The sequence below is a fragment of the Bos mutus genome, chromosome 13, assembly GCF_027580195.1.
Source record: "Bos mutus isolate GX-2022 chromosome 13, NWIPB_WYAK_1.1, whole genome shotgun sequence".
Taxonomy (NCBI): Eukaryota; Metazoa; Chordata; class Mammalia; order Artiodactyla; family Bovidae; genus Bos; species Bos mutus.
The window spans coordinates 67,881,011-67,902,746 of NC_091629.1; the positions used below are offsets into that span (position 1 = coordinate 67,881,011).

Here is a 21,736-nt window from a genome sequence, read left to right on the forward strand (position 1 = left end):
TAAGGAAATATAGTTCCCACCCCTCCCTACAACAAATCCTGCTGGGATTTTTATTGGGATTACAGTGATTCACTGGTTTAGTTCCTGAAGAATTGACATCATTACAACACCAAGCCTCCAATCCATGACCAGAGTACTTCCCTATCTTGTTTGAGGTCTTGCTTTTCTCATCAGAGTATTCTACTTTTCATTGTGGAGATCCGTCCACCTTTCACTAGATGAATCTCTAGGTATTCGATGTCGTTTGATGCTGTTGCAGATCTCATGACAGGGGCCCCTTGAAGGCACACCAATCCATTTCTAAGATTTTGCTCTCCATGGCACAAGAAGCAAAGTAATAAGCAACGTTTCCTTTCCCAGGGAGTCAAAGTGCCTTGTGTAACCATCCAGGTAGAAAAGGTATAATCGCTTCACTGCGGGAAACCTATTTCAGAGTCCAAACATTGCAGCCCAGAAACGACTCTTCTGATCTAACGTAAATCTCTCCAGTTGGCATTTCAGCTTATTTTCCTTTTGTTTGGTTTACACTTTGCGCTACACAATGGTTTCCTGTCTAGCAGGCTGCTGTTTGAATCAGCAAGCAGATATTTCTATGCTGCATGTAAAAATAGGGATAACTTTTATTAGGAGGGAATTTGCTCATGATTCAGTCTTGCATTCAAAAACTACAATAAAAATCTCATTTTATTTTTTAACTATATGTGCTTAGCTAAAAAGACCAAAAGAAAATGCTTATTGGTGGTTACCTCTGGGTGACTAGCTTATGGATTATTTTTATACCTGTCTACATTGTCAGATTTTTATGATAAACATGCATTATCTTTGTACTAAGAAAAAAATAAACACTTTAAATTGAAAGAAATTAAAACTATGTATTAAAATGACTGGCTCAGGAATTCCCTGGCAGCCCAGTGGTTAGGACTCTGTGCTTTCGTTATCAAGGGTGCAATTTCAATCCCTAGTGGGAGAACTAAGATCCCTCAAGCTGTGTGGCATGGCCAAAAAAAATTAAACAAATGACTGGCTCAATTTACTTCCCCTTCTTGGTGCAAAATATTTATCAAAATTTGCTAGTGAAATTAAAATGGATGTATGACATATCTTAAGATAATCAAGGAAGAGAAACTTCTCTTTCGGGCATGTACATTTCCCTGTCAGTCTTTCTGACCAGTTGCAAATTACCCAGAGTGCTGAGAAGTTGTTCCTCAAGCTTGGAGCCCCAAGCACCTGTTTATTTCACACTCCGTTGATTCCAGGGGTAAATCCCACATCCACAGCGTGGGCTTCGGTTCAGTTCCTTTGTGGTCCAGATGTGCATCCCTTCGTCGACTGGCCTGGTAACCCTGCTGTTAATTGACAGGTTCTCAGGAATCAGATAGCTCTCAGTCGGCCAAGAAAGACATGCTGGCGGCCTTGAAATCCAGGCAGGAAGCTCTGGAGGAAACACTGCGCCAGCGGCTGGAGGAGCTGAAGAAACTCTGCCTCCGAGAAGCGGTGAGTACCCTTGGTTCATCCTGTGTGCTCATCCGTGCTCGTGAATTTATAAAAGGCAAGGGTGGGCATCACAGTGGGCCTAAGAGGGAAGCAGGACCTCTTCTGTTGATGACACCCAGCCCCTGGGATGAGCATCCCTCATCTTGGACCATAGTGAAACACGCTGACAGCAGTGAAAGCACGTCTTGGCAGAATTCCCAGTGAGAACCTCCCCCCAGGGGCCAAATGACAAGTAGTAATAACAGTCATGATAGCAACGGTAAACAGCAACATTTGCACGGTACCTCATAGTTTATAAAGCATTTCCTCATATGACAGGACCATGTTGGATGGAATGGTTTGCCATCTTCCTAAGACTTTGTGCCTGAGTTTATCAGTGTTATGGCTTTTGTTTTTCTTGAGTATATTTCAGATTTATTTTTGTTGAGATCATAGTGAGAAGCACCTTTAGGGATCAACAAGGAAATCAGGATTTCCTCTGATATATCTTTAAAACTCATGATCTGGTGTGTGTCTTTTAGTGTTTGGTTATTTTTTTTTTTTTGGTAGATGATGCTTTTTTTCCTTTAGTTTTTTCTATTTTGTTTGTTTGTTTTTACAGCAGGTCTTTGGTTACCTATTTTAAATATATCAGTGTCTACATGTCAGTCCCAAACTCCTAATCTATACCTCCCCCTGGTAATCATAAATTCATTCTCTAAGTCTGTGAATCTGTTTCTGCTTAGTAAATAAGTTCATTTGTACCATTTTTTTTTTTGCATTTCACATGTATTTTTTGATGTCGTATGATATTTGTCTCTCTCTGTCTGACTTACTTCACTTTGAATGACAGTCTCCAGTCCGTCCATGTTGCTGCAAATGGCATTATTTCCTTCTTTTTGATGGCTGAGGACTATTCCATTGTACCTATGTGCCACATCTTCTTTATCCGTTCATCTGTCAGTGGACGTTTTAGGTTGCCTCCATGTCTTGGCTACTACAAACAGTACTGCAGTGAACCCTGGGGTGCGTGTATACTTTCGAAAAAAGTTTTTCTGGTTTCAGAAAAGTTTTTTTCCAGACATATGCCCAGGAGTTGGATTGCTCCTAGACATATATCTGGATCATATGGTAGCTCTGTTTTTACTTTTTTGAGGAACCTCCATGCTGTTTTCCACAGTGGCTGCACCAATTTACATTCCCACCGACAATGTAGGAGGGTTCCCTTTTCTGCACAGCCTCTCCAGCATTCATTATTTGTAGACTTTTTGGTTACGGCCATTGAGACTGGTGTGAGGTGATACCTCACTGTAGTTACAGTTTGTGTTTCCCTAATAATTAGTGATGTTGAGCATCTTTTCATGTGCTTTTTTGGCCATCTGTATGTTTTCTTTGTAGAAATGTCTATTTAGGTCTTTGGCCTATTTTTTGATTGGGTTGTTTACTTTTTGGATATTGAGCTGCATGAGCTGTTTGTAAATGAAATCTTAGCCTAATCATCTAAAAAATATTCTAATTTATGCAAAGCAGTGCTTCCTCAGGTATACACACACACACACACACACACACACACACACGTCTCGCATCTCATTGAGATTTAGGGGCTGTAGCAGATCGCTATTTATATTTATTTCTGTGTCTTTTTCCACCACCTTCTGCTTATTCCACAGTTCTTTGTTATGTTTGAAGGCTTGATTTCTTTTAATGCAATTCACATTACTGTGAGCGTGCTTGCACACAGATATGATGGGGTGGGAACCCTTGGGGGAGAGATAGTCCTGCATGTAACAGTACAAGGAGCTCTGTTGGTCAAAAACTCCCAAAGGGAAGTGGAAAGGTGTTCCCAAACTAACTTGAAGAGTGTTACTCCCCTCCCCCAAATCATAATGCCTTACTCCGGGAAGAATGAAAGCAGGGGCCACAGAAGGAGATCACATTACAGTTCAACTTGGCTTAATTATGCTCTGGATTGATTTAAACCGGAGCCAGCTCAAAGCAGACCCACATTAGCGCAAATCCTTTGCAAATCTTGGGAAAAGCAGTTGGCCCGGCTGGGGGATGTGCTCTGTGATACTGTTAATATCAGCAAGCTCTTTATAAAGAATGCATTGGGAAGACTGAGACAACATGGGTGTGGGTATCTGCAGTTGTTAATTTGTAAAGCCTTATTTTTCTTTTAATAAAGGCAGCATCCTTAAACCCAGCAGAGAACCAGCACTAGAAAACTGGTGAAACATGTCCGGGCAAGGTCAGCATGTCTGTTAAAGGTCTACGGGCCTCTCTTAAATATAAAAGCAAAATAAGGAAAACAAAGCTCTTACTTTTTGTAATGTGGACCCCAGAAAATAGAGCTCGAGTGGCAGAAATGACTTCACAAGAAGCCGGTCACAGTCTCCCACCTCCTCTGAACTCAGGGGACAGGAGAACTTGTCTCCTGATAGTCCTGCTCTTTCTGTGTCCCCCCCCGCACTATGCCCCTCAGCTCAGGGTATCGAGAAGCTTTTTGTCATCTGGGGCATGGGGCAGCCTGAATGAGATGCAGTGGGAGTGTTTGGCAGAATATAACTGACATAAGAATAGAAGGGGAACCGGGTCCATTGAGCCTCTCACCAGAGTGTGTTAAATTCCCCTTTCGCCAGCAGCTCTGGTTACACGTGAAATCAGATTAAATATGGAGAATCAAGGCCTGGACTCAAATACCTTCAAGCAGATGGTGGGAAATCAGTAGCCTCATTTTTTAAAAAAGATATTTTTTTTTAAAGCCACAGACTTTTTTTTTTTGTCTTTTTTGAAGTTTTATTTCATTATTCTCAGAAGGCTTGGTACTCTTGCTGGGACAATACAGATTCTCGATTTGCAGTAATTATCAATACAACTTTTCAATATTGTAGTACCTTACAATGGAAGAGGAAATTTAGAGACAGCCTTTAAATTTTTCATAGATTTAAAAAAATTTTATTATATGTTGGACTGTAATTGTTCTGCAGTTTTATGTTAGAAAACCATAGACTCTTTAGAGTTTTAAATCAATGCCCATTTTAACAACTTTTCCCTTCTTTTTTAAGTCACAAAGTCAAAAAGAAAGTCCCAACAGCATAAAACCCTCTATCTGTCATGTTGTTTATAGGCAGACTTTCAGGGCAGTAGATAAAAATGTTGCCGAGTAAACATATAACTACTTGAGAGACATTTGAACCACATTTAAAAAAAGAATAACAGAAAAAAAAACAAAAAAAAAACAGGGAAGAAAACTGCAGAGCATTTTGTACTCAAAGAGTTGGCCATTGTGCTCTGAAATGCTTACACTGGGGAATAAAAAGCCCACGAGGTCATTTCCTGATGGCCTGAACCCAGGAGGAGAGGCCTGGGGTCGCAGGGAGTGGGTGTGCTTGTACATGCCAGGTGTACCCACACATGCACTCACACACACACACACAACCCATCAAGTACAGACCAACACCCCAGTGACGCACACAGCAGTGGTGCAGAGAAGCCAGGTCACTCCTTCTGTTGGAAGGTCAGTCTGCCCCTGGAATCTAATGATCAGGGCTCACCTGCCCATAGGAGGCTGCCTGGCACAGAAGTTTCTGCGTGAGTGACAGATGTTCCCAAGAAGAGCCTGCACTGGGTCTTCATGTAGCATCCATGTTGGTTTGAGACTAGAAACCAGGGCTCGGTTCTGCCTGGAAGGGCCACCTGTGCCTCGGAGGCAGGCAGTGGGTTTCCCAGGCTTTTCTGGTCCCTGGAAGTGACTCCTTGCAGTAGACTCCTGGGCTCCACTAGGTGGATTAGCTGCTGACTCAAATGTAATCTTTATTCAGCCCAAAGGTAACCACTCAGATAGAGCCTAATCCTAACCGTGAGTCATCCCACAGACCTCTCTTCACCTTTTCCTGGGACCATTGTCCCAACGGTGGTCTGTCCACTAAATTCACTGTCCTACTCACAACAGTTAGATTTCCAGAGCCTCAGAGGCACATATACCAGATTTTTTTAAATAGCTTTGTCAGTAGTATTGATTATATTTCAGTTTCAACTGAAACTCATATCTGTACACATTTAATTTCTTTTGAGCTCAGCCTGTTCCTTGAGCATCCAGCCAGAGTGGAATAATTATTACTCATATTCAGGTTTTAAATAATGTAATAATGCCCTTTTCTGGGATTTGCCCAATAGATACCAATCTTCCTAAGAAAGCTCATTTGAAAGACTCATTTTAAACTTTGATATTTGAGAGGGAATAGTTGATGCAGTGAAAAGAACCAGAGTTTAGAGCCAGAAAGACCAGCAATCTCGTGTTGCCACTGCTCTTACTGGCTGTGCAGTCTTGCTGGGCACTCAGTAGACACGCCAGACACATGTATGAACTTAACAAGTTAAAGAAATTTGAGTTTTTATGATGAAAACCAACAGTGACTTGACTTACCTGATAGGAATTTACTTTGGGAAAAACTTTTCCAAGTGCCTCTGTTCTGTAAAAGAAGGACTGCTCTCATACATTTGTAGAAATGAAATTGCACTGTAGGAACTCCTGTTAACCTTAATATTGTGTGAGGTTATGGTTTCAAAGCTATGTATTGGATCTGTACTTTGAACAGTGTGCATGTGTGTGTGCACGTGTATGTGTGTGCATATATGCGTGTGTGTCCGTGTATGTGCATGCATGTGTGTGTGTGTGTGTGTGTGTGTGTCCATGTCCTAGAAGCCAGTCATGGACGCTCTGCTGATCCCTCCTCCCATGATGTCACACCTCTACAGGAGCTGACGGGCAAACTGCCCGTAGAGTATCCCCTGGATCCAGGAGAGGAACCACCCATTGTTCGAAGAAGAATCGGGACGGCCTTCAAGCTGGATGAGCAGAAAATCTTGCCCAAAGGAGAGGTGCATGTTTCTTCTCTCTGTGGCTAGATTCTCTGACACCTGCCTTCCTGGCCTGTTTGTGAGGGCGCCAGGGTTTTCTCTAATGATGTTTCATTCTGCCCAACACCGCACCCTCTTTTCCTCCTGAGTAGCCCTCCTGTAGTCTTTTCTTAAGTTATCTGTTTGGCCAGTATTCCGTGCCCGTAGTAGGATTGGTTACCTGTGTTAATCTGAAAGCATTTTGATTTCTGCAGAGGTTGTGTGTCTGACTCAGCAGGCCTGTCGCAGGCAGCAGGGTTAGCGGGAGGATATTCCGCAACAGTCCTGTGTACTTCTCCCAGCTCTTTGTCACTGAGAGCCAAGTGTGCTGTGTGATCTGTGAGAGAAAACGATCAGAAAGGAAGAATGCCGAGGCCGTGTCAGCAGGTGCAGGGGCGCTGTTGCTGGGGAAAGCCCATCGGGCTGCCCTCGTTGCTGTTCAGTCACTAAGTCGTGTCCGACTCTTTGTGACCCCATGGACTGCAGCATGCCAGGCTTCCCTGTCCTTCATCGTCTCCCAGAGCTTGATCAAACTCATGTCCGTTGAGTCAGTAATGCCATCCAACCATCTCATCCTCTGTCACTGGCCTTTCCTCATGCCCTCAATCTTTCCCAGCATCAGAGTGTTTTCCAGTGAGCCTTGGGCACCCACTTGGTTAATATGTTATCCAGTCTCAGAGCAATAGAAATTCAAGGCCAGGCACACCTCAGGCCCCAGGGGCACGTCCAGGAAATGGCTTTCCAAATTTATTCCGAATACAGTTACTCATTACAACACTATTGAACAGAGGGTTTCAAAGGGCAGGAATCAGAGCCAGTGGAGAAGGGAATTCTGTACGGGCTTAGTGCTTTTAAAAAGAGAACCTGATGTTGTCACATAACACGTGCAGCGGTTGAGTTGAGGGGGAAACACACATGCCTTGGAGACAACTGAGGGGGTGACCAGTCTCCTGAAATCTGTAATAGCAGCCCCCCATCCCCAGGCACTGGGAGGAACTGGTGGATGCACCAGAACCCTTCATCCAAACCCGGAGGCAGTTTTCCTCTTGTATAGAACGAAGGTCATGACCCTCATTTCTCCAGACTGTTGCTGGGATTAAGTGAGCAAGTGGACAGAAAATATTTAATTCAGTACTGACAAATGCTAGATGCTTAGTAACCATGAGGGGTGTCAGAGGAGGGGTGCTGGGCTGTGGGTGGGCCTGGGACTTTATCAGAGTCAGAACTGGGGTACAGGCCGGTGCGATTTAGAGAACCATCTGGTGGAGTATTTTTCAAACCCGGCTGTCGTCAGAATTGCCTGGAGACTTCCGCTCCTCTTGTACTAGTCAGACACCTGCACTGAACTTTCCAGGGGAGACCCCACTTGAGTGAGTACCCCACCCTACCCATGCCCTGTGGTTCTTCCCACGTTCCCATCACGCCTTCTCACAGAGCCTCTGTCACACTTCCCATTAGAAGATGACTCGGCTCCCGAAGAATCCTTGTCTCCTGCAGATGTCAGCAGCAGATGCCCCTTTCTCCTGGGAATGCCCTTGACCTCCCTGTTCACACGCAGGCAGCCATCTGTGCAGACGAGCTGCCAGCCTTGTCCTTGGCTTGGTTTAAGTAGCAAGAGTGTGTCCTGGGCTCCCACAAAATCGCAGTCAGGGTCTTGGGCCAGGGCTGTTCTGCCTTCCCAGGAGCAGCTGCGAGCTGAGGTCACTCTCGCAGACCAGGCTGTGTCCTTGGTAATTATTTTGTCTTGAGGGTCCAGGCAAGAGTCTGCCTGGTTATGGTTACTCTTCTCCAGGGATGAAGAAATGCAGTGGGTGTTTGAAGGACCCGGGGACTTTCATTAACCCCTTGTTCCTTTCAGTCTCCCCCTGGGCCTGTCCCTTTAGGGCTCCACAGGAAGTGAAGTCCAGCTCAGAGTTTTGTGCCTGATGGAGGCACCCTGCCTGGCACACGGTGCCCAGAGGTGAGGGTGGAGTATTTGGCCATTGACTAGGAAGTGCTGGCTCCAGTGAGCTCGGTAATCTGCTCTTCCTTGGTTAGATCCGTTCCTTTCAGGTTTTAGCCGGGCTGTGGATCCTCCGGAGCCACAATGCAGGCTTGGGCTCCCCTGGTCTTGATGGTCTGGGTGGTGTCTGCAGAAGGGACCAGCTGAGCTGCAGAGAAGCCAGCAGTTAATCTGAGGGGACCCTTCATCCTCTGGGCCCACCAGGCACCTTCTGGCGGCCACAGTTGCATTTCTCCTGGGTTCAAAACCCTGTTTGAGGGAAAATTCATCCCCCTACTCCTTTCAGCCAAAGTCAGGAGTAGAGGAGGAAGGGAGGGAGGCACATGGGAAAGGAAGGGGTGCCCAGGACGATCCAAGGAGCAGGGGCCTGCTCCACCACCCACCAGCCAGACTCACGGTGGGGGGGTCCCTGGTCATTCAGCAGGAGTTGTGTGCAGAGCAGGTGTGTGTGGACAGCAGAGCTCACAGAAAACATCTGAAGGAGGCATGATTAAGTAGGGATGAGGCCCAGCATGAAGGACTCAAAATAGGAGAGACAGAGGGCATGTGCTGCAGCTGGGGTCAGCGGGGGTGGGGTGGGGCTGTCCCTGTGAGTCCCCTGCTAGCAAAGCCACAGAAGAGCACAGAGAGATGCCCCTAGTGGAAAGCAGACGCCAACCCAGTGGGCCCTGGATCGCCTCCACGCTGGGTCTTCCAGAACGTTGCTGGAGACCTTGGAAATGAACCCTAGCAGCCCCCAGGCCTGAAAACTCCCTGCTTCTCAGTGACGGTGCCAGTCTCAGGGCTGATGTTTGTCCCCAGGATGGATCAGAGGCCTAGAGTCTCAAAAGCGGGCGTGTCAAGGTCCCTGGCTGCCAGGGACTGGAGGAGCAGGCGCTGAGGGGCCAGGCCCAGCCAGGGTGGGCGCTGAGGCCTCTGGTTCCCTAGTGCGCATGTCTCGCGCGGCGGGGCGGGGGTGGGAGGATGGGCATCACCTGTTCAGTATCTGCCTAAGTGTGGCCTCGGCTCCCCCTCCTACAGGAAGCCGAGTTGGAGCGCCTGGAGCGGGAGTTTGCCATTCAGTCCCAGATTACAGAGGCTGCCCGCCGCCTGGCCAGTGACCCCAATGTCAGCAAAAAACTGAAGAAGCAGAGGAAAACCTCTTATCTGAACGCACTGAAGAAGCTGCAGGAGATTGAAAGCGCCATCAATGAGAACCGCGTCAAATCTGGGAAGAAACCCACCCAGAGGGCCTCGCTGATCATCGACGGTCAGTGCTAAGACCACTCCCCACTGTGGGTGTCCCTTCCCTTCCCCCACTGGCCTCAGGGGATGGGTGTTCCTGTCCAGAGGTGGACCCAAAGCCCAGACCCCTGAGTAACCTAGCAAGCTGAGGAGCTACTCCTGTGCGTTAATGTTTCCATCCATAAGATGAAGCTAGAAAGACCTGGTACCAGTGAGATCAATAAGATGCACTCAGAACCAGAGATAAAAGGGATTATACAAATCAAAGGAGTATTATTACTCTTTATGGCCTCTTGGGAGTGCACTGCTCTCAGTCTCCTGGGAGCTGAGTCCTGAGCCAGCCTAGGCTCCGACATCCTCAGGGACCTGGTCACCCTACCCAGGTCTGGAGGGAAAGTCGGGAGGCTGGGCTACCCCGAGGCCAGCACCCACGCAGCCCTCTTTTGTCTCCATAGGCTTCTGTCATGCTGCTGAGGCTGGAGAGGTCTGGGCCTCCCCACTGTGATGGTCTAGAGCCCAAAACCCTGGTCCAGGAGGGGTTAGGAGCTGGGGAGACTATATTTGGTGAATACTAGAAGGGAAGAACCCAGAATTCATCACCAACTCTCAAGTCTCTCCCAGCTATCATGATCCTTTTTTTTTTTTAAGTCAGCAAACTCTTTTTCTTTTAATGGGAGTATAGTTGTGTTGAATAACTCTGCATTCCTTTCAGATGTACAGCAAAGTGATTCACAAAAGACTAGATATATACATCTATTCTTTCTCAGATTCTTATCCATTACAGGTTATTACAGGATAATTTAATATAGTTCCCTGAATATAGTAGGTCCTTCCTTATCAATTTCTTTAAGATATATCATCAAGTATCCTTTCATAGTTTATACACATTTATCATAACTTTTGCTCCAGGAAGACAGAAAGTAGAAGAGAGGTTACGAGGGGTTGGGGGAGGTGACAGGGGAGTAAGTGCTTTATGGGGACAGAGCTTTAGTTTGGGGAAGATGACAGAAGTTCTGGGGCTGGATGGTGGTGATGGCTGCACCAGAGTGTGGATGTTCTTAAATTCACTGAACTGTATGGCTAAAACAGTAAACTTTCCATTATGTATGTTTTACCATTGCTCTCTATATATATTGCTGTAGCCTAAAACTGTGGGCATCCTGGGGAGGGGATAACAGACTGGCGACTCCAAGATGCTAGTCAAGGCTGTGTCTCCTAGCAGTTCATAGTTCATCAAGCAATACAAATTAAGAGAATTCTTAGTTCAAAGAGAGAAAGATCATAAAACAGTTTTTTTTGCTCTAGGAAATTTGAAATAACTGTCTTCTGCCTCTTGCCCTGTTGTCCTTGGCGAAGATGTTGTCATTTTCCCTAAAAGAGCTGCAGTCAGCCTGCCTTCCTCTGTCTTCTCTGCCTTTTGGGACTTCTTCTGCACCCTTGAAGGGACCCGGGGGGGTCCCCAACTCTGCAGAAACATCAGCAAGGCTGACAGAGTCTGGGAGGGACAGCTGAGGGACAGACGTCTTGCTGGTCGACCACAGAAGAGCATGGTTCCCCCGCCTGCTCAGCGAGGGCCATTCTGTGAGGGCAGCCAGCAGAGTCCGTCTGTAATTCACTCTCTGACCAGCTGGTGAATGGTCCCATCCAAGCTGTTAGCCATGTGTTTATCTGCTTAAGAATATACCTTCTCCATTTTTCTGCCTCCTTGAAAATATGTTTGATCATAAGAACCCACTTGAATTAGAGTAATTCCAGTTTCTTCTTCCATGCCTTAGCCTGGTTTGTTATTTAAGAGATAAAAGGCTAAGCTTGGGATCTAAAGACCTGGGATCTTTTGCTGACTTAGCCAGGAGAGCAGCACAGCCCTGGACAAGCCATCCCTCCCTAGATATCCCTCAGTTTCCCTAGCTGCTAAAGGAAGGGGATTATCTTTCTGTCTCCCTCTGGGTGTGTTCTCATGGTTAATTGAATGGTGTCTCTGAAAATAAGCTTTGGAGAGAGAAGCTGTACTTAGAAGCTTGTTTTGTCTGCTAATGGCTTAAGAAGTTTATTGAGAAGTCATTTACTGTCATATGAGCCAAACCAAGCTCCTCACCCTAGTTTCGCGTGTGTAGAATAAATAGCAGGTCACTTCCTTGGGTTGAGTTGGAACGCGCCCTGAGATGGGCCGGGGCAATGATGTGGCCAGGCAGCCTTTATGCTGGATATTAAGCTGCTCAGTATTGCTGTCGCCAGTGAAACAAAGAACGGGCACATTGCAGTGTCAGGGATGGGGGGTGAGTCATGACCTACCACAGAGACTGTCAAAAGAAATGCCTAACAGCATTTTGATTGTTTCCTGGGTTCTTTCTGATTAGAAAGAAATGGGATGGTGGGAAACTCAACGATGTTCACAGATAGAGCTTTGTCTAAGGGATGTGCTTAACTCATACATTGATGCTTTTCTGTCTTCCCAGACGGAAATATTGCCAGTGAAGACAGTTCCCTGTCAGATGCCCTTGTTCTTGAAGATGGTATGTTGTCTGTTTCCTGCTTGAGAACTCAGAGCATAGATTAAACTGGGATTAAGCTGAATGTAGTCTGGGACAGCCTGGGATTAAGCTATATGTAGTCTGAAACAGCTCAGTGGAAAGCCAGGAGCCGGATCAAGATGGCGCCGGGTTCCCTGTGTTTCTTTCACTGCTCAGTGGTCACCTCTTTGGCTGAGAGTGGGTGGGCACTACAGAAACACATGCCTATTGGAATTTCATTATGTCTTGGGGCCTGGAGGTAAGACTTAAGGTGATGGTGAGTGGTTTGAGTTGTTTGGTCATGTCCAGCTCTTTGTGACTCCATGCACTGCAGCACGCCAGGCTTCCCTGTCCTTTCCTGTCTCCTGGAGTTTGCTCAAACTCATGTCCATTGAGTTGGTGATGCTATCCAAGTGAGTGGATGGTGTTCGACTTTTTTAGTTGCCAAAACCACATTTTTACCTGAACAGATGATTTAAACACCATGAATAGTTTCCTTTTGAGTGTAATTTCTGGAGGAAAGAAGTGGACATTGGTTTGGGTCAGAAAGATTGAAACCTGCTAGGAGAGCCTACGGGCAGCCAGAAAAAAACAAGTCTCTGTACCTTCCTGAGAAATGGTGAAAGTGAAAGAAAGATGTCCCTTTAGATTCCTGGTCACCTAGAAAACTGTCTTCTTATTTCTCATTGACCTCCAAAAACCTAGTGATTCTCAGGATATTTTCTTGGGAAATTCTTACAAAACTAGAAGCGCTCGCACACCTACCACCCCCCAACCCCAGCCCACCATCGCTGCCACCACCACCACCACCACACATCAGGGAAGAAGGAATTCCAAACACAGAACCATATTAGAGAATGTTCCCATGAATTTAAGCCCAACCTGGGGAGGTCAGGGCATTAACGATATGGAAATATGGGATTAGCCAAAAAGGTCATCCAGGTTTTTCAGTAAGATCTTTTTGACCTTTTTTTTTTAAAATCTCTTTTGGCCAATCCATTGTATTAAGTGGTAGTTATTTATTTTTTTGCCCTTTAGGAAAACTTCAGGTGGTAAGGGGTGTTTCAGACAGAAAACGTGGAAGATCTTGCTCCTAGTCATAATGATAACTATAAGGATAATATTCCTTGCATTGATATGGGATGAGGCTGGCAGGGTATTTGCCCAGTTGTCTTGGTCCTGCTATATGCAGTCAGATCGTCATTTTATTCATTACATGGGTGGGAGGAAATCCCGGAACTGCAGGGGAGTGGGTGCCATGTTTTGAATATCAGAGATCCAGCGCTGGTTTTGACCTCTGTGGACTCCAGTCTCTTCCGGGGAGGAAAGCAGAACACTTGAGGGAGATTCCTCTGTAGAGAGAACTTGGAATAGGAATAGACTGTCCTTAGCATTGCGTGTGATCAGTTTCTTCCCCATATGCCAGACCCTGGACCTACCAAGGGGCATAACGGCAGCACTTGGGCCCCCCACTCCCATCGCAGGTAGCTCCTTCCAGGGACACTTACTGATTTGAGGGGTAAAACAGTAAAACCACAGCTCCTGTCCACTGACCTCCGATGGCGGGGGTGGAATTAGGGTGGGCGGAGCCTGCAGGGGGAAGGGGGAAGGATGACCCTTGCTCACTTCCACTTTTTTCCGTCTTGATGCAGAAGACTCTCAGGTCACCAGCACACTGTCCCCCTTACAGTCCCCTCACAAGGGGCTCCCTCCTCGGCCACCATCGCACAACCGGCCACCTCCTCCCCAGTCCCTGGAGGGACTCAGGCAGATGCACTATCACCGCAATGACTATGACAAGTCGCCCATAAAGCCCAAAATGTGGAGCGAGTCCTCGCTAGATGAGCCTTACGAGAAGGTCAAGAAACGTTCCTCGCACAGTCACTCCAGGTGAGCTGGGCCGGGAAGGCCACACGAGGTCACTGTCCACACTTGGACAGAATCCAAGGGCTAAGTAGCATCTGCGAGTCTCAGGTCCCCCGCACCCTGCATGCGCCTCCCCTAGGCTGCCTTCTAGCAGGGCTGTGCCACAGCGCCCTCTGCTGCCGACCTGCCAGAGGTGCAGATTTGTCATTCGTAGGGAAATTTGGGGTTTTTGGCTCACAATCCACGTTGGCAGCAGCTTGCTTGAATATCCTTAAATTCCATGGGAATTAATTAGGAAATCATAGGCAGAAGTATTCTGAAATGGCCAATGAGAGTCCACTCATAAGAATCCCAAAGTGGCTGAGAACCCTAAACCATCATACAACAGAATTCCAAAGCCAAACAGCTGTAATCTTAGCTGTGTATTTCCAGTTCATTACTCAGCTGATATGGGAGAGGGAGGTTTTTGTCTGCCTCTCTGTTTTTCTCATTTCCCTTCATTATGCCCCGTAAAACTCCCAGTGGGTGCCTGGACAGGTAAATATTTGTCTTATGGAAAACAGAAACTGTGGTTGAGGGCAGGGGCTTCACAGAACAGGGGCTTCATCTCACACTGCCCTAAGGCATGAAGGATAAGGGATAAGGATGCCCACCACTTCTGGGGGAGTCCTGGGCAAACTTCCCCCACCCCTAGAGGGATGTCCTGAGGCCACAGTCAGCAACCTCAGAGAAGGGGCAGCCCTGGCAGGCAGTGACCAGCGTGGTCTCCTCTGGTTTGCAGCAGCCACAAGCGCTTCCCCAGCACGGGGAGCTGTGCCGAAGCTGGAGGCGGGAGCAGCTCCCTGCAGACCAGCCCCATCCGCAGCCTCCCACATTGGAACTCGCAGTGCAGCATGCCATCCACACCCGACCTCCGCGTCCGGAGTCCCCACTACGTGCATTCCACGAGGTGAGTCTCCCCATTTCCCTCCATGGGCCAGACCCCCACCTTTGTAAAAATTTGGTCCCACACTGGCCCAGGTAACTGGTGAACTAGAGTCAGGACTGAACCAATGAGGTAGGCTCTTCTGTAAGTGAAGCAGAATTAAAAAGTAAGCCGGCAGCAGAAGGACCCCAGGAGCCAAGAAACACATTATATCCCACTGTCTGCATAGTGGGGCACCAGGAACTGGTCAGAGAATCCCCCAGACACTGTGGGTATGGAAGGAGCTTTCCCAATAAGAGCGGAGGTGGGAACTTGAGCTGGATTAGCAGGGACCAGAACAGCCTTGCCCAGAGGAGGTCCCCTTGTACCTAAGTTTAAGCCTAAGTTTATCCTGGACTTCCTTGAATGTCCCAGGGGGTACATTAAACAGCAAAAGGAAAAGTGAGTTTTCAGTGAATCCCACCTTCTTTTCCTAAAAAGAGGCAAAACCAAAGCCGTCATTCAATTTTCTCTAATACCTAAGTTCATAGGGACTATAGTTCAAAGGACAGATAGTGTGATCTGCTGTAAGTAGTAAACCATTTATACAGGATAAAACTGAGCTCTCCAGGCAAGAGTCTCTCATCTAGCCATCCATCCGTCCATTCACTCACTCACTCATACAACAGATACTTATCAAGTGCATCTATGTACCAAGTGCAGGGGACAAAAAAGACTACACCATGCTCCCATCAGACTGATGTTTTAGTAGGAAGAGAGTTCACGGTAAAGAAGTGTCAGCAGTGATAAGTATTGAGAAGAAGAATGAGCAGGCAAGAAGCTAGAGAGTGAAGGGAGAGACTATCATTTAAATGAAACCAACAGAGAAGTCTTCTCTAATACGATAACATTTGAGCAGAGACCTGGATGGGATGGGTGGTGTGCTCTAAGGATATTCAGGGAACAGGAAGGTCAAAGAGCCAGATTCAGGCTTGCACTTGGCATGTTCCCATGAGCTTGAGTGAAGTAGGGAGTGGAACCAGAGAGGAAACTGAGGCCTGAGTCAAAGAGGGCCACATGATTGGGATTTCGCAGTCTACCCCGAGTGACAGTCACCCCTGGGACTCACCTCTTCATGTACTTGGTTAACCCAGCCACGGTGAATTTCCATGGAGTCCTTACACTCTGCCCCATGGCCATATTGATGGATATTTATTGTGTGGCTCTAATAAGTGGAATGGAGTATAAACAAAGTAGTGGAGGAGTAAGTGTTTATTTGCCTCTTTCATTTTTAAGTATTCCACGTGCCGCCAGTCTTCCTTTTCACACAGATGTTCACAGGGAAATAGAAATCTATTGACATGGGTCTCATAATAGTACTGGGTGGAACCGTATGACTGCTTCTGCAAGGATTGTTTTGGTTTTTTTTTGACCTACTAAAATGGCATTTCAAAAAAAAATGGCATTTCAGCGGCTTAACATAATGCTAAAACGGGGATTATCTTGATTCACTGTGTCTGTAGCTTCTCTTTTCATCTTTAAAAAACAAAAAGCGGGGGTGGGGGGGCTGGCTATTGGAGTGCTTTTTTCACAAATAACACGTGGGCGCTGTCTCTGACCCCACCGCCCATTCAAAATTAAACATCAGAGCGGAGGCCTGGGGATCAGCCGTCCCCTTCTCGCCCTGCCTTCACCTGGGAAGGTTGGGAAGCACCGGCTCTTGGACTGTTTCCGAAGTCTGATGCACGTTTCCGAAGGCCCCGGGCTGCGATCGCAGAGCCGCCAGCCCCTTCCCCTGGGCGCCCCCAGACCCACCTCGCCGGTCCTCTCCCCGCAGGTCGGTGGACCTCAGCCCCACGCGGCTGCACAGCCTGGCCCTGCACTTTCGGCACCGGAGCTCCAGCTTGGAGTCCCAGGGCAAGCTCCTGGGCTCGGAGAACGACACTGGGAGCCCCGACTTCTACACGCCACGGACTCGTAGCAGCAATGGCTCGGACCCCATGGACGACTGTTCGTCGTGCACCAGCCACTCGAGCTCGGAGCACTACTACCCGGCGCAGATGAACGCCAACTACTCCACGCTGGCCGAGGACTCGCCGTCCAAGGCGCGCGCGCGGCAGCGCCAGCGCCAGCGGGCGGCGGGCGCGCTGGGCGCGGCGAACTCGGGGAGCATGCCCAACCTAGCGGCGCGTGGCGGCGGCCACGGCGTCTACCTGCACAGTCAGAGCCAGCCGAGCTCGCAGTACCGCATCAAGGAGTACCCGTTGTACGTGGAGGGCGGGGCCACACCGGTGGTGGTGCGCAGCCTGGAGAGTGACCAGGAAGGCCACTACAGCGTCAAGGCGCAGTTCAAGACCTCCAACTCCTACACGGCCGGCGGCCTCTTCCGGGAGAGCTGGCGCGGCGTCGACGAGGGCGACGCGGGCCGCCTGACGCCCTCGCGCTCGCAGATCCTGCGGACTCCATCCCTGGGTCGCGAGGGCGTCCCCGACAAGGGCCCCGGCCGCGCCGCCGTCTCGGATGAGCTGCGCCAGTGGTACCAGCGCTCGAGCGCCCGCACAAGGAGCACAGCCGCCTGTCGCACACCAGCTCCACCTCCTCGGACAGCGGCTCCCAGTACAGCACCTCCTCGCAGAGCACCTTCGTGGCGCACAGCAGGGTCACCCGGATGCCCCAGATGTGCAAGGCCACGTCAGGTGAGGAGGGACCGGGGACTGGGAGGGCGCGGCGGCCGGGCGCGTGCATGTGTGATCATCGGTCAGGTTGTGAACCGGCGGAGAGTGCAGCTTTTAGAGTCGACAGTAAGGAGAGATGGTTAATTCTAGAAACCTAGCTGTGCGATATGCAAGACCTTCGTTCCCCTCCTTTCCCATCCCTTCCATTCTGCCCTTGGTTTTGCCAGAGGAAGACCCGGGACGGGGTAAGGCGGTGCATCTGACACCCTAGCCCACCCCCAGCGGGCTGCGCAGTCTCTCATTTCAGCTTCCTAAGTTCTGATGCCATCCACCCGTCCAGCCACTTCTCCTTGTAAGGACAGAGATGCAGGAAGTGGTGAAGTCCGTGTCTCTAGGTTTATCCAGTCAAAGGTGCGCCTTTGCCCTGGTGAAGGAGTTTGGCGGTAGAGTTGAGCAGCACCCTTGCAGAGGAGAACTCCCTCCGGGCGATGCTTGGTCCTGAGGCCCTGAGATTTGGCCAGTGTCCCCCACCCCCCAGGTGGGGCAGACTGGCTTCAGAAAGAAGTGGCAGTTCTGCCTGAGTTCCCCAGTGACTTTATAGAACTCCTGACTGCACCACAGTATCCCTTTCCAGTGATGTTATGATCTAACCAAAGTAATTTTTGTCAAGTGCTTCTGATGCCCTGGGGTTACACCTTCACATTTTCATCATCAGATGAAAGGTTACCTTATATTCTTGTACTTGGGCATTAAGCAGTACTGAATCCAGTGAAAAAATGGAAGAAACTATCCTCCCCCTTCAGTTACAATCCCTTCCCCTCTCCATCTCCAAGAAAGAATAATGGTAATAACAACCAGGATGTGTCCTGCCTTCTCCACATCCCTGAGGGGTTCTCAGCACCTGCACACATGAGCTTGTGTAGGTTATCTCAGTTTCCACAAAGAGCGGGGAGAGTGTAGCCATAAGAGCACCTTTCTAGTTGGGAGACAGGTGCTGCCCATTCACGAATCGCCTGAACGCCAATTTGAAAAAGAGAGCAACTGTATTCCCCTGGCTGTAGGAAAGAAAACAGGGGAGGACTTTGAGACGTAATAAAGAATGATTCTCAAAGTATAACATGAGCAACAAAGGGAACGAAGTCCAAGTCAGATTTAACTTGGGACGGGAAAGAAAGATAAGGAAGGGCAAAGACCCAGGGAAAGGGGAGCGATCTTAAGGAAGACGAAGGGTCCCTCTTTGGGGAACTGAAGGAGATGCTTGGGGCCTAGGAAGGAGGGCAAAGAGGAAAGCCCTGCCGGCTCCCGGGTGCACCAGGCCACAGGGCTCCTACGTCCTCTCCCCAGCGCCCCACTGACTCATGTAGTAAGGTTCATCGGCTGAATGACAAGTTTCAGAGACAAGAATAAATATGGTTCAAGCCATTGTGAGAGAACCATGGACTTCAGTGTCCTAAAAGCTTCTTCAGATGCCTCTGTCATCTGTCAAATCAGCCCAGTGACATTTGCCATCAACTTCCTAGGAGGATTTTGAGAAGAATTGCATGAATAAGTTACACATAGCGTTTAAAGAGCATGTTTCCCTGTGACCCTATTAGGAGAAGCCTTGGTTGGACAGGTCAGGAGTGTTTATATTCTGTCAGAATTGTAGTGCTTGTCTAGTAGATTTGCTTTACCTGAATAGATTTGGTAAATCTTTTGAAACATATTTTAAGCTAAAAATTCTAGGAAGCTGTATCTGACCTTTCCTGATGAAAAAGATTGCATTCCCAAGGAGGCAAAGGGATGCATTTAAATAGGATTTGTTTCCTAGTGAGTTTTCCCAACTAAACAAATCCTGTCCCCATCAATAAGCTCCCAGTAGTCAGACTTGGATGAGCTCTGAAAAGCCCTGCCCCATTTGAAGTGTCCTAAACATGGTAAATAACAAGCCTGAAACAGCAGAGACCGCAAGCTCTGAGACCCTTTCTGGAGGTTCTCTATTCTATGTAATGAACAACAGTTTTAACCTTGGGGCCACATGTGGAAACTCCCTGGGGCGTATCTCGCTGGTGTCCGGAGAAATCAGTCATGCCTGCACTAGGTCAGCCTAGGTTCCCCCTTCTGAGGACTATGGGGACTGTCATCATCCTTGTGGCCACTTCCCAGTGGCAAAGCAGGGGACCTGGAATCTCAGGCGAGCTCGACCCACATGGAGCTAGAACGGCTCAGGAGAGAAAACGTAATTGGCCAGATGTGGGGAGATGGGCTGATGTTTTCCCGTCAGGACCCTGCAGCGGGTCCTGGGAGCATCTCTGGAGGGAAACTTCTCCACTCCCCTGGGTCTGACCCCTGTCTTTTCTGCACCACCCACACGCAGCTGCCTTACCTCAAAGCCAGAGAAGCTCAACACCGTCGAGTGAAATCGGAGCGACGCCCCCCAGCAGCCCCCACCACATCCTAACCTGGCAGACCGGGTGAGTTCCCTTGGCAGGCCTCTGATTCTCCCTCCCAAGTTCTGGAACCCTCCTCAGCCTTCTCTGTGGGTTAGAGGATAGCAGGTATAACATCCTAGTAACAGAGGGTGTGTCAGCAGAAGAACGATGTCCTGGGAATGATGGACGGCACTGGGAAACTCCCTCCTCTCCGGGGAGGCCCAGGCCCTGGTAGTCCCTCGTCACCCCCACCCCTTCCAGCGTGGTCATTTTATTCAGCTGATTCTCTCTACTGTCTTTCAAAGCTGGTGATAATCCCAAAAATGTGGAGGAGGTGAGTGCACTTCTTTGACCAGATGTCTGTGTTTGGCAGACGTTTTTCAGTTTCTGCACATTTATCTCTAGTGATTTTTAAGCCAGGCTTTGTCTTAGTGTTTGACAGGAGAGCTAAGATTGAGTGCTTGCTGTGTACTCAAAGACCAGGAGCTTCTTCTAACCTGTATCAGCTTATGTAATCCTTACTGCAACTTCGTAAGGGAAGTATCCAGACTTTTTTCTGTTCTATAGATGAGGCTCAGAGAAAGTCAGTGCCTTTTCATCTTACACAGTTGGATGACCCTGTAATTTCAGCCCTGCACTCTGTTACCCCAAACCAAAGCCTTGTCTTTTTCCACTAAGCCAGTTCTTAAAATGCAGTACCCAGACCAGCAGCATAAGCATCACCTGGGGTATTGTTAGAAATGCACAAACATCTCGGGTCCATCAGTGACCCACTGAGTCAGAACCTAAGTCGAGGGTGCAGGGCACTGGCAGTCAGTGTGGTGTCAAGCCCTCCAGGGGATTCTCATGCACTCAAGTTTGATGTCACTGAACACCCCACACTGCCTCTTACTCCTCTTGAATTAAAAGAGCCTGCAGTCTCAGCTGCCGGTGTTCTCTGTCCACTCTGTTTGGTTTGTCTGTTGGGCAGCAGCTACCCACTCTGTCCTTACTACACACCTTATAACACTTCCTTACGTACCATCTGCACTCCAGCTCTAGCTCCTGTGGTCAGGCAGCTGCTGCAAGGCTTCGGGCCCAAGAGTCTCAAGAGGACAGACCCATAAGAGTGACCTTTTGTGTATATGGTACCTCCACTGACTAAGCCGTCTCCCCCCAAGTAAGGACTTTCTGATTTCAGGGTGTCTGTCTGGCTCCTCCACATTTTCTGGATCACACCCAGTCTCACCTGCTCCAAACATATGACTGCCAATGACTGACAGCAGGCTGTGGAGCTTAGGAGCACCTTTACCCTGGAGTGGGTCTGGGCAGCTGCCTATGTTTGATCACACACAGCTAGTGAGGACACAAGACCAATTTGAAACAAAAAATGTTTGGTTGGTCGTTAAACTCTTTTATCAGATTGGGCTGAATTATCATTAATGAAGAATAACTATTCTGTGATGTGATGATAAAATGAGAAGTAGTGCCAAAGTCTGGCAGCCTTCCTAACAAAACCAAAGTGATCTTTGTGAGTTGTGCCCGGGGTTGAAAATATCCTATTTGTCACTAACACCTGGGTGCATGTCAGCTGGGCTTTGCAGTGTATTGATAAGCTACTCATCGTGTCTGTCAGTTCCTCTCTTTAACATGACCTCTCTTCTCTTCCTTTTCCTGCTTTCCTTGGTTCAGAGAAGCAACAGAAAACTCGCCCATTATGGATGGGTCCGAGTCTCCAGCCCACCAAAGTACTGATGAATAGAGGTATCGTAAGGGAACGTGTTGTTCTTCCA

The 21,736-nt window shown here is 48.4% G+C and overlaps 1 protein-coding gene across 1 annotated transcript in view; it reads left to right on the top strand.

The window, feature by feature from the left end:
- Nucleotides 1-21,736, top strand: part of FRMD4A (FERM domain containing 4A) — a 328,482-nt gene that overhangs the window by 294,424 nt on the left and 12,322 nt on the right. Inside the window, 10 exon segments of the mRNA XM_070381930.1 lie at nucleotides 1,361-1,494; nucleotides 6,232-6,354; nucleotides 9,395-9,623; nucleotides 12,055-12,111; nucleotides 13,761-13,998; nucleotides 14,756-14,923; nucleotides 16,716-17,431; nucleotides 17,434-17,574; nucleotides 19,910-20,006; nucleotides 21,636-21,707. Coding sequence (XP_070238031.1) covers nucleotides 1,361-1,494; nucleotides 6,232-6,354; nucleotides 9,395-9,623; nucleotides 12,055-12,111; nucleotides 13,761-13,998; nucleotides 14,756-14,923; nucleotides 16,716-17,431; nucleotides 17,434-17,574; nucleotides 19,910-20,006; nucleotides 21,636-21,705 — 1,973 coding nt within the window. The 3' untranslated portion in view covers nucleotides 21,706-21,707.